The following is a 17,794-nucleotide window of genomic DNA, read 5'->3' as shown; positions in this document are numbered from 1 at the left end:
ACACTCTTGCAGTCAGCCTAGTGAGTATAACAGCTTTTCATTACCAACAGGAGCTAATGTTCCATAAGAGATTAAGACCTCTCTAGTAAACTGGATATAGATAACAGAAATCTTAAGATCTTATAAGAGACATGTAATTTACTATTGTAGGCAAAAACCAGCTAAAATGTATATTTAGCCTCAGAGAGTGTTATGCACATTATACACACATATTATGCACATTGATTCATGCAGATATAGCTTCACACTCACAGAGGGAGGAACAGACACACAGAAATATGATAGACACACAAACCCTTATCCAGACATTATGAATGTGCATACAAGGACTCTGCCAGTCGTATATATTGGGAGATTGCTGTGACAGATTCCTGGTCTGTTATATTCACCATCAATTGTTATTTCGGCAGCAGGTAACACATAGAGACCCCATGCATAGAAACACCCACAGGGGCACAACAACCTCCAAGCGAACAGGGAGGCCACAGAGACCCCACCTCCTGTGAGGTAGGGATTGTGAGGAAAAAATGGAAAAAGGGGAAACCATCTATTCTACCTGAAATTCCTTGGAAGTGAAGTGGGATTTTAAAAAAAATGTCAAAGTAATGAGAGGAGAAATATAAATTCTGTGTGAGAGAAAAAAAACCTGCCCACAGCCATGCCTGCATTGCAAAGCAGAATCACTGGGCAATTTAGAAAATTCATAACATGAACTCACTGAAAAGATGGTGAGAATGAATTATGTACTAAACATGTTCACAAAAGGAGAAAATAAAGTGAAGAGGCAATTAAAAAAATTTTAACATGAGGGGGATATGGACCTTGCATTTGTGAGTGGTTTTTTAAAAATTTTACAGTAAAGATATAGTTTACTTCACAGAATTGCTGTAGGATTGAGGGGACCTGAGGGGTGGGCAGGGGCTTATCTATCCAGAACAGGGAGCTTTCAAAAAAGGCGGGAAAGCATCAGAGGCTGCCCTGAAGTGATTAGGCCACAAGGGGAAGGGGAAGGGGTTTGTACACCTTTAGACAAATTTGGTCCCCGGGAGAACATTTTCCACTCAAATTCCTTTACCAGGCCAACCTAACTTTGACTACAGCACATTACTTGGACAAGGTCTCTGGTTGGCTGATTGGGTTGCTGAGTGGGGTAGGGTGGTGGGCTTTTCTTATAGCAACGTGGTTCTGCTGTGCATTTCCTTGAAACCAACTCACCAATTGCTTCCTCCGGGAGAAAGTTGTGCTTGAGCTGCGGCTAATTACTCGAACAAGGTATCTGGTTGGCTGGGGACAGAGGCCAACTCCTTCAGCAACACATCTTTGCAGACTCATTCTTAAACTGTACACACAAGTCACAAACCCTGAGGAAACCTTCCTTACGTGTATGTGAGCAGAATCATGCCTTATACAAGAAAAGCAGTTTTGTGGCAGAAGACGGAGGTGTCCATAATGCTAACTTCTATCAGGGAGCAGAAATTCTCAAAATTTTGATGAGGTGTACAAACTTCCCAAACAAGAAGGCTTACTTCATTATCTCAAGTGCCCTCCAACATAAGGGATTTGATAGATCCCCTACACAAATCCAAACAAAGTGGAAGGGATTAAAGAAGTGGTTTCAAGGTGCGATGCAGTCTTGGGACGGCAGTCCGCCTTTGCGTGCCCCCCTCCCCCTTCAATGAGTTGAAGAAACTTTGGTGTGTGGCAGGCAAGTCACACTGGAATGATCGCCATCCAGAAAGTGTGTGGCTCCATTTTTTTAAACCAACAGGCAACCCAACACTGTGGGTGGGACTGCTGACTTCCTTAGGGGCAATGTTTACGATAACCTGTTTGTTTTAACATGTGTAGGTACGAGCGTGCGTGACAAAGAACAGTCCTCAGAAGGGGAAAGCGAGGAGGAGAAAGAGGCGGCCAACGTTTCATCATAGGGCAGAACACCCCCCCCCTCTTGCACAAACCTGTTTGCAAGTGGCGAGCAAGTTAAAACATGTCTCCTTTTGCAGGGCCCATAGCAGGTCAAGGAGAGGTTGCTCAGGAAGTAGGGGGAGAAGAGTCCACACAGCACTGCCAAGCAGATCTGTATGTGCATGGGATTTTTGGGAGGTTGGGTGGCCACCTGACTTGCAGTACAAGTTTACCAATGTTGGAATCAGGTGCATACAGGGTGCAGAAGTGTGCCTCACATGCATTCTTACGACAGCTGCAGTGAGATGTGCAGGTGTGGGTTGAAGACTGGGGGGAGGGGGTGGGTCAAACTCACATTGTGGCCGCCGGTCCATGGAATGCGGCTTGCCAGCCAAATTCCAGATCTCCAAGATTGTCTGGTAGCAAGGAGGTCTGAGAGGTGGTCTTGGGTTGCCACCACAGACCTCCCTCACATCAAAGAACCCTTTCTTAAAGCTTTTCCATTCATTTTGAATTTGGTTGGGTGTCCTAAAAGAGCCCCTCTTACGCAGTGCCCTGCTTATGGACTCATATGCGCTGCAGTTGGGCAGACGTGAGCTGCCTATCAAGAGGGTGGCAAAGTTTCTGTCCTTCACCATAGAAAGCATAATGGCAATCTCCTCCTGCGTCCAAGGGGCTCCTTGGCACCCCTTTCCTGACATTTTGCAACTGAGAACTGAGGCCTTGGGACAGCAGAAGGAAAACGAACGTGAAAATCCAATCGATGCGCACTTGGGCCTCATCAGGCGCTGCCATTGGCTGGAACGGGAGGCAGCGAGGGAGGGGATGCAGTCACACATCTATCACCGCCCCGCCCAGGTGACCAGCCCTCCCCAAATCTCCACTCAAGCACCGGCACCTGTCCGGGTTAGCACTGCTTTTCACCTCCAAACTGCTTCCCCCAACCTGGCTCCCCTTCCTGATCGGCTGCAGCTGAGCAGAATCGGCCCGCAGTGTTTGGGAGAGCCGACCCCCCTCCGCCCCTCCCCAGGACCACGCTACCCTGACCGCCGCCTTCACACTATACCATGGGGAGGGGGGAAATTCTGCTAACTTCCCAGAGCCTCTTTGGGCCAAAGGCCACTTTGGAGAATGGAGCTAAGAGCATAGGGCAGCATTACTCAGGCGCCGCCTTTGCATGAGACCCCACGTCGAGGCTGTGGCGTGACAGCTTGTTGGGCTGCTCAGGAAACCCATTTTTCACATTGCTAGTGTAAAAGCAACCCTTGGGCAGACCCATTACTTGTGGGCTTCTTGGGGTCTTTGAGGGAACTGGGTGAGGTAGATCTCTTTGGCAGGAAACAATTGGCAGAGGTTTGATCTCTGCTTTACCCTGCTCCTCGCTGGAAAGGCACAGGGTGAACCTGCGGACTCTGCCTTCCCTCGAAACATTCGTTGTTCATTCTCTCTTTTCACTCAGCTGTCAGGAGTGTATTGTGGGGTTGGTGGTGGTGGAGGGTAACTAGGAATGCCACTTTGCTCCATCTGGCCATGCCATGTGGCACCTAGCCTGGCTGGCTTTGCCAGTACTTTTATTGACAGATAAACCACCTTATGTGTTGTTACATGGTTCCTCCCAGGGTTTGTGTTACCTACATGCTCTGGAAAATTCCCAGGAATGTAGGGCCTAATTCAGATTAGGATTGTAACTCAAGAAGAGAATCGTCTTCGCTCTACCCACATTATTTTCATGCAGTTCCCCACTAGGGTTGCCAGGACTCTGGCCACCAGTGGTTGATGGGGAGTAGAATTGCCAGATCCAGGTTAGGAAGCTCCTGGCGATTTTAACTCGGAGTCTAAGGAGGACAGGGACCTCAGTAGAGTACAAGGCCATGGAATCTACCCTCCAAAGTATCCATTTTCCCCAGGGGAACTGATCTATGTAATCTGAAATCGAACTATAATTCCAGAATTCCAGGAGATCCCCAAGTCCTACCTGGAGGGTGGCATCCCTATCCCCAACTGAGAACTCATTTTCCAGGGGCTCATGGATCATTTAGATCAGAACCACAGTACATAGGGAAAGAATGCTTATTTATTTTGCACCATTGCCACGCAGACAACCTGCCACCTGAGACTGCAGAATCTTGCTGCTGCCTGATAGAGAAGCAGGAACAAACTAAAGAGGGAGGATTTCCCAGATCTCTTCCTACAATGTCGTGTGATGCCATGATGTCACTTCCAGGTACAAAAGTGATGCTGTAACATAGTTCAGTGCTGATTCCTGTGCTTCCTGACCCTCAGTCACCCAGGGGTTGCCAACCATCCCTAACTGTTAGGGTACTCAAATTTCCAGTGGGGCAAATAGCACTCCTCTGGGACAATATCAGGTCAGGAAAATAGCCTGGGAAGGGAGGAAAACATAAGCACCCACTGTGCTACAGTTCTGATCTGATTGGGATTATGAGCCTCTGGGAAATGAGTTCCTAGCAAGAAATGCATGACTGTACGTCTTAGTCTTCCTGGAAGACCTGAACCTAATCTAAAGAATTGTGTGTTATGAAGTTAGGCCCTCATGATTTCTCTCTCTGTGAGCATCACACACACACATACTCTCTCTCTCTCTGTCTCTCTCTCACACACACACACACACACCCACACACACACCACTTTTGTAGGTTTTAAGGGCTGAGTTGCTGTTGCTGAACTGTTTTTTGTTGTTTTGTGAATATAACATTGTACGATTTTCTTATCACTGTATGTTATCTTGTGAACTACATGGGTTAAAGAGTGTGGCTGTAGGACTATAAGGGATGAAAGGGACGAAGTTTCAAGGGCTTTTGTCCCCTTGGGGTCCTGTGGAGCTAGACAAATCATGTGATTTCTTTCATTGTATTGTATTATTCGATTTGTATGAGTTTAGGTGGGGCCTGGATGGTATGAAGATATAGTCTGGAGGGAATCTTTATTTGGCCGCAGTTCTACACAGGATACAATTTTTTAAAATAAACACATAGAAATTTATGACTGGCCGGGGATATGTCCCTTAAATTCAAGTTCAATAATTTATACTAGAATCCAGAGAGCTCTTTCCAGCTTCCTTCCCCCAAAGAACAATGAATCAGTGCAGGAAAGGTCAGGAATGGTGGTTTCTGAGAGACCAGAGACCCCGGCTGCAGCTTTAGGGAGGACAAGCAAAGCATGGACTGGCTCGAAGAGGACAGTCCATCCATGTATGTTACTTCTTGTGTGAAACAGGACTTGCCCAAGTATAGTCCAGAAGTGAGAAAAACACAGACAACCATTGTTGTGCTCCATAATTTATTAATCACTTGGCAGAGCCAAGTCTGTGCTGGGGTGGGAAGGTCAGGGGCATAGCAGCCTCTCTCTTCATCTCCTCTTTCTCTCACACCCATAACCTATCCCTCTCTCTTTCCCCGCCTCCCTGTCACCTGCCAGTTCCTTCTTTCATCTTGTCCAGCTCCCTTCAGCAGCCCCTTCTGACACCCCATGCAGGATAGATTTGTGATCTGGGATGAGAATGGGGAGAAGACAGGGGAGCCTTGAGTGCGTGCATCCAGTCCTTGGAGTCTTCTTCCTCCTCCTCCTCCTCCTCCTCGGTGACCCTCACAGGCCATATCCCAGACCAAAAGCTTTACTTTGTAGTAGGAGTGGAGCATTTGTTCTGTCTGAAATCAACCCCACTCACAAGGAATTTTGTAAAAAAAACACTTTCTCCTGAGGGGGTTCTATTTCTCATCTTCCCTCTGCATTGGTAAGAAGTCTTACTTAGATGGAAGGGTCAACCTTCACCCCAAATGGCAAGTCAAGATATGAAGCCTTGCTTTGCTAGAGGCATGGATCTTCACTGAAGCTAGAGAAGCAAGTCCCACCAACCCCCAGGCAAGGAGTCCCGCTCCACTGGGGGGAGGGGTGCTCTTTGGCTTTGGTCCCGGAGGCAAGGCTGGGCAGTTGGCTCATCCTCATTCTCTGGGCTACCACTTCTTTCCCTACTTCCCCTTCCCCTGTCCCTCCATGGGCTGCAGACCACACATTACCACTGCCAGTAGTACCATGGAGGGAACAGAGTCTGTGCTGAGGTTTGTGTGAAATTATATCAGGGCAGGTTTACATGAGTCAGTGCATGAATGATGCATGTTTGGATGGGTGGATGTTCTATGTGCAGGTGGTGGCTAGAGCATCAGACCCTATAGTGGCAGGAAGTCTCCCTCCAATGCATACACATGGACATATACAGACACAGAGTGGGGCCTCTCTGTCACCCCTCCCCCTCCCTTCCTCCCAGCATCTGGGGCAGGAAAAGCATAAAGGAAGCAGAAGGAGAGAGGTTTTGAAGGAGAGGGTGCAGGGGGAGCCTCATACACTTGGCTGTGTGTGGGACTCTCCCAAAGCGCCACCATAAGATGGGTATGCAGGAGAATATGTGAGAGCCAGCAGCCCCAGGTCTTTGAGCATGGGAGGGAGAGGATTGAGATGGGCCAGTTGACTTTCTGGGGATGACTGGGCCTACAGCATTTCATGTTGTTGCTGCATGGCTTCACTCACCACCTGGACAGCAAGAGAGAGAAAGAAAGAGGGAGAGGTTAAGGAGAACTTTAGCTACCAGTGGTAGCCCCATGGCTGTGCCTAAGCCAATGGGGCCTTATCCTCACTTCCATTCCTATCCAGCCCTTCTGCTCCCCATTACTATGATTCTCTATTGCAGAAAAAGTAGTCGGGCTTAACCACCAAGGTTAAGAGAAAGGTGGCAGGAGTTAGCATGCCCTATATCTCTCTACCTTACAAACCCAGCAGGCTTCAGTTCAGGAAGATTAACTACTCCCATCACAAAAATGCCATGAAGGGTCCAGAATTCATACCAATTTCCACACTGACTTCCAGGCAAATGTCCCATTCCTCAGTGGCCCTAGGCTTACCCACTTACCTCCCCATCCCGTGTCTCAATGGTTTTGATAGTCACAGTTTTCTTGGTATGCAGCTCAGAGCTCCGCTGCTCTGGACTGGTCTCTGTGGGACAGAATAAGAAGTGAATGAGCTATGGCTGTACCATATATGCCAAGGGAGAAAGGGAACGAAGTCACCAGACACAGAGCACAAGGCCATGGCGACGGGCCTTTTCCAGAAGACCCTTCTAAAGATCAAATTATTTTGATCTGCGAGATTGGATCATCCCTCTTTTTTGGGATTGCAGAGCTGAGTTATTATATAAGGATGAGCTGTTATAGAACTGCTGTGAAGGTCTTCAAGAACTGTTGCATCAGACTGAATTCTGGCATTTATAATATAGTGCTGCACGTGAGCATTTGTTATGGATTTAACTACTGAAAATTATAATTATGATCTTGGATGATATTTGGTCTCTTTTATCCTTTTACTGTCTTGGCATAACAGACTCAGCAGAAGGACAGTAGAGGCTGTTAGAAGTAGAGATGGAATCTATTTAGATCAGAAAGCAGTTAGAACAGCATGTCACAGTCAAATACATATATCAGAATCCTGACAGCCTTCTAGCTGTAGGGAAAAGCTACAATGGAAAGGTCTGAAGCAGCAGGAGGAAGATATGTTTAACACTTCTTTTGCCTGCCATTTCTCTCCTGAAACCTTTATCCCTGCCAACATGCATCTGGAACTCCATGGGGTGGAGTTCAATGATCCGCACAAAAGTATCAGTTGAGGAAAGGTTTAAGCACTCACTCTTCTTCTGGAGTTGTTTTTTGTCACATGACGTGCCTGAGTTTGGTCCGCACATTTGCATGTAATAGGTAACCCTCATAAGATATCCCTCACTTGAAAACTGGGATCAGTTGTCTAATGCTGCTATCCTGTTTCATGTGTAATACAATAAATGTCTTTCACACACCGAGAGCCCAGGGTCTGTGTCACTTACCTCGGAAGTTGATTGCTGAAAAGGTTTGGATAGGCAGTGAAATTCTACAGGGAGAGGGAAAAGGAGAATCAATGTAGTCATTGGTTTCTGTTTGGATTTCTTGGCTGTAGCTGCCCTGACATGCTCTTCCAAGGAAGATGCTGGTCTTCTTTCTGTCTCCTGAACAGATTGTGCTCCTTTTGCTTAGTCACTGAGACTGTTTCTAGTCATCTTTATAACTATACTGCCTTCCACTGCTCAGTATCTTTATGAAAAGGGGGACCCGGGGGACCCAAAATATACTACAACTGCCTTTCCTTTTCCAAAATGTCATTTTACCCCCAAAGACTATCAGGCCTGTTTGTTTCACAGGTGACTGCTAAATCCACTAGATGTCATCGACATCAAACCCCTGACATGCTTTTCCGGTTATTAAGCACAAGGATTTGTTTTAGGCCTCACAGCAGGAAATCAGGCCCTCCTGGGCAGCTAATCAAAACATCCTCAGAGCAAGATTTTTGAGGGATGAATCTGCCAGGCATGCATGCAATCTCAGTGTGCGCACCAGGTCCTTGTCGACATTCAGAGCTAGCACTTACCTGCTCTCCTCGCCTTCCAGCAGCTTGCGGTAGGTGGCAATCTCCACATCAAGAGCCATCTTGACATTGAGTAAGTCCTGGTATTCACGCAGGTGCCGTGCCATCTCATCCTTCAAGTGTCGGATCTCCTCTTCAAGCCTCTGGATGGTGTCTTGATAATTGCCAGCCTCACCAGCAAAGCGCTCCTCCATCTCCCTCATCTGTCTCATCAAGGAGTCATTCTAGAAATAAAAAGGAAGAAAAACCAGAGCTTGTTACGAAGGACAAAAAGCACGTATGCATTTCTTTATAGTTTCCTTATTCTTTCACGATTGCCACAGGATAACATGCCAATTGCAGAATGGCGGCAGTAGCCATTTTGGATGAGACTGTATGGAAACAAAACTAGACAAATGTGAAGGAGAAAGGAGTTGGTCTTTATACCTCACCTTTCGCTACCTTTAAGGAGGTTCAAAGCAGCTTACAATCATCTTCCCTTCCCCTCCTCACAATGGGCATGTTGTGAGGTTGATGGGGTTAAGAGAGTTCAAAGAGAATTGTGACTAGCCTGAGGTCACCCAGCAGGCTTCCAGTGGAGGAGTGGGGAAACAAACCTGGTTCACCACATTAGAATCCGCTGCCCATGTGGAACAGCAGGGAATCAAACCTGGTTTTCCAGAGTAGAGTCTGTTGCTCTTAAAACACTACACCATGCTATTGTAACCCCTATGTTCAGAATGGGTTGACCCAGAAAGGGGTGGAGACTCAACGCAGCAGGAGACTGCAAAAACTCCAAAACTTGGAGGAAGCAAAGCTACCAAGCTGGGACCTTGATTTATTTCTTTATATGCTCTTAACACCTTGTTTAAGGTAACTGCAAAGTTGTTGGAAACTAGTGGGAAGGGAGTTGTTTATTTTTGCTGTATTGTAAATGTTAGAATTTATTGTTTCAGGGCTTTCTGTGTACATAGTTGATGGGAGTTCTTTTGGGGACCTTCATCATTTTGAATCCTGTTCACCAAGTCTCTGAAGTCTTCAAAAGCCAACCACCAGCAAAGAAGAACTGGACTTGGCATTATCAGTAGACTGTAAATATAAGGACTTGAAATGCAACTTAACAGGACTGTAAAGTGTAAGTGTTAAATGTTAATGTTTTAAAAGTGTTATTTGTTAAGAGAAGTAAACCATATTTGTTTTAAATTTAGTTCTTTGCAACTCCTTCCAAGTTCTGTCCCACAGAACCCACAAGCAGAGGTTACACTAGCTCTCTAAATCAAGCCCACCAGGGGGGGGGGGGGGAATAGCTATGAGGAGACAGAGAGAAACAGACATTCTCACTTTCAGTATGCTGAACATAAGGAAATACAAGACTGAGCATGGGGCATCGTGCATAAGAAGCTTGTGCTGTGCCACTGAGCTCTAGGCCATTCCTGAGATACATGGAATGGCATCTCCGACAGCCATTTTGTATCTGTTTTATGCAATATCTTGTGTTTTGCTGGTGTTTGCTCATTATCAGAAGGGCACTATGCCAATTAGTACAGGAATATCTCTGAGTAATGGGACAGTTAGCCTCACGTATACTGCTGTTTTGAACTGGACTCCTTCTCCCACCATACTGGGTCTCACCGTGCCCTTGAGTGCATCAATCTCACAGGTGTATGACTGGATCTGGTGCCGGAATTCCATCATCTCCTGCTTGGCTTGGCGCAGTTGATCATTGTTTTTATTGGCAGCCTGGGTAAGATCAGATACCTGTGTGCAGAGGAAGGGACAGGAATGCTGATTAATGTCAGAGGATACACCTTTGCCACACCATGAATTAAGCTCATGAGAAGCTTCCCCCATGCCCCACACCCAATGTGAATCTTTTCCTTCGCCCAGTACCTTGGACTTGTACCACTCCTCAGCCTCAGAGATGTTCTTTGCAGCAATGCTCTCATACTGGGCTCGGATATCTCGTAGGGCTGCAGTCAGGTCTGGCTTTGACACATCCATCTCCACTTGGATCTGCTGCTCCTGTAACTGTGACTGCAACTCCCGTATTTCCTGGAGAGCCAAAGCCAGCACAAGATCAGTCCTGGTGCAGTACAGACGGAACTGGAGTCTCGCAGATCAGTGATGAGTCCCACTGCTGACCCATGTTCCTCACCACGACAACCTGTCCACATTCTTTCATATGACTGCCCTTACAGCTCAACTCTAGTATTTATTCCCAGTCACTGTGCCTTCAATGCCCAACTCCATCCCATACTTACTCAGCACTCACTCCTCCCCTTCTGGCAGCCATTGTTCTGAGAGATACTGAACAGGAAGAGGAAACCTCAAAGGCATTTGGGTATGTGCTTACCTCCTCGTGTACCTTTTTGAGGAATGCAATTTCCTCCTGCAAGGATTCAATGCGCCTTTCCAAGTCAATACGGGCCAGAGTGGCTGCATCAACGTCCTGTGATGGCAAAGATAGCAGGACATTATCTCAGTGGTAACAGACTCCAACAGAGTGGCCAGTATTGAGACAAGAGCACAGCTTCGTAGGGGCAAAGGTAATTAGCTAAGTGTGGCTATTTTTAAACTTCATGCTTCTGAGATGGCGCTGGAGCTGCCCCGTGATCTTTAATCTAAGTGACCCCCATCTGGGAGCCTGGCCAATCAAAACCAGGTAGGAAGGCTTAACTCTCAGGAAATGAGTGGGAAGTTTATGGAGGGCCAATTCACATGATCTTTGAGCAAGCAGCTGGCCACCCATGCCCGGGTTAGAAGAACAGTCTCTAAACTCAGAGTCATTCATTTAAACAACTGTGAGAAGTGCAGAGTGGTGGCAGTGGTGCATTGAGTGAGTTTGTGCCAGCAATGAGCTCTCCATGCTCCACTTTGCCAAAAGCACCACAGAGTCCAGGCTGACTGCAAACATCAGCTCAAATCAAAGAGAGGGACCCAGTAGCTGCCTGCCCAAGGATCATGTAGGGGTTTAGCTTTAAAAGAGGAGAATGCAATGCCAAAATTCAAACCCATCTCTCCATCTTGTATGCTTTTATCCTGCTTTTCCTCCAAGAAGCTCAGGGCAGTACACATAATTGTTCATTCCAATTTATCCCCACAACAACATTATAAAGTAGGTTAGGCTGAGAGATAATAATCAGCCCAACAACACAACATGAGCTTCATGGCTGAGTGGGGATTTGAAACTGGGACTCACAGATCCTGATGCTACAAGTTTCTTTCAGTCTGTGGACCCACCCCTATTGAACAGCATTTTTTTCTCCTCCACCCCCCACCCCCCGCCCCCCGCAAAAGGAACATTATTAAGGTCTAGACTTACAGCTCTGAAGGCAGCTAAATTGTTCTCTGCTTCTTCCTTAAGATGGATCTCGTCCTGCAGCCTGGGACAGCAGAGTAGAAAGAATGGCTGTCAGATAGCAGATAACCCAGAGAAGACACTCTGAGGCCTGGACGCAGCACTGCATTTTACACTCACCAGGGGGTCCATTCAAGCCCTTGACCTGTGATTCCATCCAACCCACAGGAGTAATAGATGCCTCATTATCCTGCATTCCAGGGGGTGGGGTGGATTCTGGCTTGGGACCAGGCTGGGAGCAGACAGAAGCATAGCCTCCTTTGCCTGTTATAGTCAAAGCCTCCAGCACAAAGGCATGAGCTCACCCATGGATAATGCTTATTCCCCCTTCCTTTTAGGGTAGCAGAACTTTGCCACATGAATCTGGGCTGCAGTGTAAGCCAGAGCCCTGCTAAGAAGAAACATGAGAAACTGCTGGGAAAGAGAGAACTGTCGGTCTGGGCTGCTGGGGATGAAGAATAGCCAGGTACAATGAGGAGTGATGATAGTGTGATACTAGATGTAATAATACAGGGACAGGTGGAATGCTACTGAGGTGATGGAAAGCCCTGTCTGGTATCCCAAGCGTTTGATATGAGAGAAGGATGACATCATCAGGTGTATTTGGATGATAAGGACAAGCTGTGGAGAACATGAATGGGGAGTTCTGAAATGCTCAGTCACAGGGCCTTTCCCCACTTACCTTAAGCCCTGTGCTACTCTCCTCAAGTAGCGCGGGGTCCCCCGGCACTCCCCACGACAGGGGCGGCGACAGCATAGCCGCCCCGACGCTGCCGCTCTCGTGCCCCCTCAGCACGCGGCATCCCTGGGGCTCTTGTAAACGGCGCCCGGGCGTGCTCCAGGGATGCCGCGCGCTGAGAGCAGCGCGCGGCATAGGGGGGATCATGGTGAGTGGGGAAACGCCCATAGGCAGCACTTAACTGTCAGTGTACCTCTCTTCTTCTAAATAAGGAATGCCACACCCAACCCTCCCCTTTTTACCAGTTTCTAAGCAACAGCAAGACCTCAATCCCCAGTGGTTAGACCCACCACAACTACTGCTTGGAGCAACCTCAGCTCTTGCAGGGCTTGCAGTGACTTCCACACATAAATTTTGCCAATCCCACCTCAATCTCTGTCAGCCTTTGTACAGAAAAATACCGGAAGATAGCAAGTGACAGCTCCTACTGTGGATTTATGAGGGAGGCTCCTCCTTTTGTTGTACAAGTTCCTCCTTCCTCCAAATAAAACTAATTTATTGCAACTCCACCTGGAGTGGGTGTTTGGTTTCTGCCCCACAGGTGAATTCTAAGCCTCTGAGCAAAAGGATACAGCCTGCTATTTTTCTACAAAGAGCCACAAGTTGACACAATGATCAGGACATTGCAAAGCACTCTGGCAACGTCTGGACTTAATACAACAGGACGACAAGTAGAGGTGTCAGCTGGAAGAGAAGTGGGCCCTTCCCCTCATTTGCTGGGCCACTGTGGCAGAACTTGGAAGGGTTAGTGTTAGATCCAGAATGCTTTGCTAACTAATGTTGACATTAGAAGTGGTGCAAGCCAAAGGAGCCTGCCTCTGAGTGTAACCCACTAACTGTTTAGTGTAAACCACTAAACCACTGTTTAGTAACCATGAGGCTAAGTCTAGAGCAAATTGAAAGAGGTCTTTGCTCTCCAGGAGTCTATGCGAGGAGTTCATTAACCCTCTGAAATGCCAGAACTTTCTCTCTGTCATCGTGGCTCAGCTCTCTTGACCAGGGCCAGTTGTGCCTTGTCCATCACAAGAGCTAAATCAGGAGGAGCAAAGTGAGAGCTTCTCATTTCTCCCAGGCTAACCATAGAGCCAGGAACTAGCTCTGTCCAGTTATTTGCTTCATCCTTCCTGATGAAAGGATCCCTCCCCCACAAAGGACAATATTTCTAGCAGGCTATTTAATCCTTCTACTGCCTCAGAGTCATGATAACATTATGCAGATCTGTTGCTACCAGGAAGTGTGTGGGAGCGGAAGGGCTAAGCCTTTTCGGAACTAGAGACGCTACTAGTGACCTGTCAGTCAGTTTCATGTTCTAGCTGAGGGGCAGCTTCCCACATCTGTGATTGATTTCGTCTTCTCTCCCATTTCTCTTCTCCTGAATAGGGACTATGAGACGTGGAAGTAAGGTTCTCTCCAGGGGTGGCCTGGAAATCTCTCGGAATTACAGCTGACTACAATGATCCTTGAGAAAATGGCTGCTGTGGAGGCTGGACGCTATGGTATTGTACCTGGCTGAGGTTCTCCTCCTCCTCCTCCTCCAATCCTGCTGTCTCCAGGCTGTATCCCATATCTCCAGGAATTTACCCAACCCAGAGTTGGCAAAGGGTGATTGCAGTCTCCAAGTACAGAGCCAGCGTGGTGGAGTGGTTAGGAGCAGTAGACTCTAATCTGGAGAACCAGGTTTGATTCCTCACTCCTCGATGCCTGTTGGGTGATCTTGGGCCACTCTCTCAGCCCAAGTGAAGGCAGGCAATGGGATACCACCTCTGAACATCTCTTGCCTTGAAAACCTAGGGGGTTGCCACCAATCAGCTGTGACTCGATGACGTGCGCACACACTGTCCGTCTAGTCAATCTGGAGCCCCGGGATAAAAACTTAGAGCTGACATCTTTTTTTTCTGTGTAAAAGATGCCTGACGGACAAGACATTTAACAGTTGTGGCCTTCCCTATAACTACATCTCTGTGCAAGAAAAAAAAATCTGCTTGCTGAATTTGCTTGGAAGAAAAATATGGTGATCTGCACCCAAAGAATCAATTATTGATAACAGGGCATCTTCCTCAGGGATAGAAGCAGAACAAAATAAAATCTAGGGAGAACCAAACTTCCTGACTATTGTAAATCCTGACTTCTGAAGCGTTAGAACAGGAGCTGTAGTTAGGCTTTCTAACTTTGGGTTGGGATGTTCCTGGAGATTTGGAGGTGGAGCTTGGGGAGAGTGGGGTTTGGGGAGGGGAAGATCCTCAGTGGGGTAAAATGCAGCACAGTCGACTCTTCAAAGCAGCCAATTTTCAGAGGAACCGAGCTATTACCCAGGGATCTGTTGTGATTCTAGATTTCCAGGCTCCACCTGAGGGTTTGCAACCTGAATGCATCCACAAAACAAACCTTGCTACTAAGAAATAAATCTGCATTTAGAAAGCTCATAGTGTATCGAATGAATGAACATTCTCACAACTGTACCTGTTCCAACTCACAAATCTTACAAAAGAGCTTGTGTACGCGGTTGTGGCATCCACCATGGAGATTGCTTTTTAAATGCTTTATAACTTACCCTGTCCCTGAAGCTCAGTGTGTGGGAATGGAAGCAATGTTTCCCCCCCCCTACCTCAGGGAATTGCTACACCAACCTTTTGAGACAGGTCACTGTCCACTGCCATTTTACAAGCCTGAGAACAGAAGCTGATCAATACATTGGAAGTAAGACATGGGGTTAGTGGTTAAGCTGGGATATGTAGACAGATTGCAGCAGGCAGGAAGGCTGACTCTAGGATTCAGAGGCAAGCTTAACAGAAAGGAGCACAGACTCCTCAGCTTACAAAAAGAAAGGTCAAGAGGTGATTTGATAAAAGCAAAAGCAGCTATTTGGAGGATGAGTGTCAGAAGGACTTTGAGGGCTTTCTTTTTGTCCAAAAGACAGCAGGCAGCTATTGCTGGGTACTCAAACTAAATACCTTCTCATGAGAAATTGTATCCTGGGGGCTGATAAACAACAATTAACCAGCAGAACATACTGTCTACTCATGCGTGCAGGTGTGCAGGAACATATTTTCTTTTAATCTCCAAATCAAGATGGGGTACTAAGCAAAGACACAGTTAAGTCATCTTCGTTAGGACTAAAATCTAAAGGGAGGGGTGCTTTTAAAAAAATCTCAGCTGTCCTTAAAACATACGACTCCCTGAACCCGTGTAACATCTATGGAGATCCTTTTGATCCAGATTCAAAAATTGTTTTCTGCCCCTTAGGCTGAAATAGGTCTATTTAAACACTAACATGTTTCTTTAAATTCAGCATCAGTGTTGGAACAACCATCTGGACTTTCTAAGTTTATACAGACATAAAACCAGATCTGAGGCAAGGGCGTGTTCTGGCGGGGCAGGGGGTGTGGGGAGGCAGAACCATCATTAGACGTACCTTGAACTCTCATATGTCGCTGTTCCAGGAATAAGTGGCTGGTCATGGAGCCTGGAGCCGGCATATGGAGGAGATTCTTACTCAGCAGTACCAAATAACAAAAGCCTACCGTTCTAAGACATAAACTCCAGGGTTCAACTGGTATCCTGCTCAAGGACAGTTAAGGCAGAGAAACATTGGAAGCTTGGAAAGAAATGTGTCAGGGTGGCAGAAGGTAGAAGGACCACTGCGTCTCTTTTTTGAAAGCTATAGCTGAAAGATGATGCCTAACTTGAGGTTGTGCTGCCCTGTTATGCTTATTGCTCCCTCTCTGGTCAGAGAAGAAAAGCTGCATGGGGCTAGAAAAGAACACCAAATACCTCAAAGCACAGGTAGATAAGGACTGGCATTTAAGCTTGCAGCACAAAAGAACCAGCAGCTGCTCATTCTCACCTTTGCTTCAGTTTCTGGAGGTCATCCAGTAGATTTTCCCTCTCCACATCCACACGTGCTCGCTGGCTGGTCAGCATCTCCACCTGGCGCCGCAGCTCCCTCAGCTCCTCTTCATACATCTCGGCGATACGGGTAGGCTCCTTGCCTTTCAGCCGGTTTACCTCGGCCACCATGAGTGCATTCTGCTGCTCCAAGAAACGCACCTTCTCAATGTAGTTGGCAAAGCGGTCATTGAGTTCCTGCAGCTCTACCTTCTCGTTGGTGCGTGTCTGCAGGAACTCCTGGTTCATGGCATCGGCCAGAGAAAAGTCGAGGAGTTCACCAGCACCTTGGTAGGCTGAGCGTAGTGGAGCAGAGTAGCTGGCACGGAAGCTGGTTGGAGCGGCACTGCGAGACATCTGGTAGACCCGCGAGGTGACAGAGGAGCTGGCTGAAGAGCCCTTGCTGCCAAAGGAGGCACGCGGGAAGGATGGTGAAACTGCCCCACCGCCAAAGGTACGGCGGTATGAGGAGAGCCTCTGGCTGGAGTAGGACTGGCTCATGGTGATGGCTGGATGGGACAGAGGCAGAACGGCAACAGCTGCTCTATGTGAGCAAGGCAGAGTCAGAAAGGGGACAGGAGCGCTGGCTATTTGTATCCCTTTGCCCTGACATCATCCAACTGTCTCCTCCCAACTTCCCCCTATCTTTCACTTTCCAGCTTGGAACAGCTGTGGATTCCTCTTTAAGCGAGTGGAATGCACTCTGGGGCTATGACGGGGGGGGGGGGGGGGCAATGAGCAAGTCATGGGATGCGATAGTTCCCTTCTGCTTAGCCACAGCTAGGCCTCAGCTGGGAATAGGCCTGGAATTCAGCCTTGGGGGCAATGAAAAGATACAAAGGAGGAGTGTAGGCCTGGAAAGTGAAAGACAGGGAGAAGTGACTGGAGGAACAGGAGTGCCCTAGCAGGGGAAAGTGAGTGAATTACTTGGTAATATGTACGCAGCCACTCTGTGTTTTAGAAGCAGAGGAAAAAGAAGTTAAGGACAAATTAGAACATTTACATTCCATTACAGCAAAAACAGAAGCGTGCGTGTGTATGTTTGAGCAGGGAAACAAACTCTCGTGGATGAGAATGAAGCCAGATTATGGGAAGATTTATATTAACAAGTCTGAATCTCTTAGCTTAATTCAAAACTATTTAATGTAGGTACTAGAAATACAGCAGATGGTAGTTTGGACCATTCCTTATTTATGATTATTAGTGTATCACTGGCCATTCTGGAGTCTAAACCGCAGAACACAATAGAATGGCGTGAAGATTTGTTTCAGTTCACCCTATGTAGAGCACAAAAGGTGTTGCAATCTCTTTGGGTTTTATCCAGACACCAAGAACAAGTCAAATATCCATGAAAATGGGCAGAAGTGAGGGGATATTTTGGCTACTACTATCTTTCCGTCCCAATTTGGAGGCTGAGTCACTGACCCATCAGCCTGCAGTGAGTCACCCTGCATATCCATGTGCCC

The 17,794-nt window shown here is 47.3% G+C and overlaps 1 protein-coding gene across 1 annotated transcript; it reads right to left on the bottom strand.

The window, feature by feature from the left end:
• Window positions 1–5,191: 5,191 nt before the first annotated feature.
• On the bottom strand, window positions 5,192–16,904 carry DES (desmin). The gene is made up of 9 exons (XM_048485344.1): window positions 16,288–16,904; window positions 11,669–11,729; window positions 10,700–10,795; window positions 10,237–10,398; window positions 9,979–10,104; window positions 8,371–8,591; window positions 7,793–7,836; window positions 6,830–6,912; window positions 5,192–6,453 (listed from the first exon to the last, which is right to left on the bottom strand). Exons 1-9 carry the CDS (start codon window positions 16,827–16,829, stop codon window positions 6,412–6,414), a joined length of 1,377 nt encoding a protein of 458 aa, XP_048341301.1. The 5' UTR covers window positions 16,830–16,904; the 3' UTR covers window positions 5,192–6,411.
• Between the last annotated feature and the right edge of the window lie 890 nt (window positions 16,905–17,794).

Source organism: Sphaerodactylus townsendi, linkage group LG02 (genome assembly GCF_021028975.2).
Source record: "Sphaerodactylus townsendi isolate TG3544 linkage group LG02, MPM_Stown_v2.3, whole genome shotgun sequence".
Taxonomy (NCBI): Eukaryota; Metazoa; Chordata; class Lepidosauria; order Squamata; family Sphaerodactylidae; genus Sphaerodactylus; species Sphaerodactylus townsendi.
The sequence above is the reverse complement of the archived record's forward strand: the minus strand, read 5'-3'. Positions and strand labels throughout refer to the sequence as shown.

Bases quoted from the DNA above. Each gene is read 5' to 3' on its own strand.
- DES (XM_048485344.1), bottom strand. From the start codon at position 16,829: ATGAGCCAGTCCTACTCCAGCCAGAGGCTCTCCTCATACCGCCGTACC. The intron at 10,796-11,668 runs GTAAGTCTAGAC...TTGCCATCACAG, and splicing joins ATTTAGCTGCCTTCAGAGCT to GACGTTGATGCAGCCACTCT. The intron at 6,454-6,829 runs GTAAGTGGGTAA...CTTGCTGTCCAG, and splicing joins TTGAGACACGGGATGGGGAG to GTGGTGAGTGAAGCCATGCA.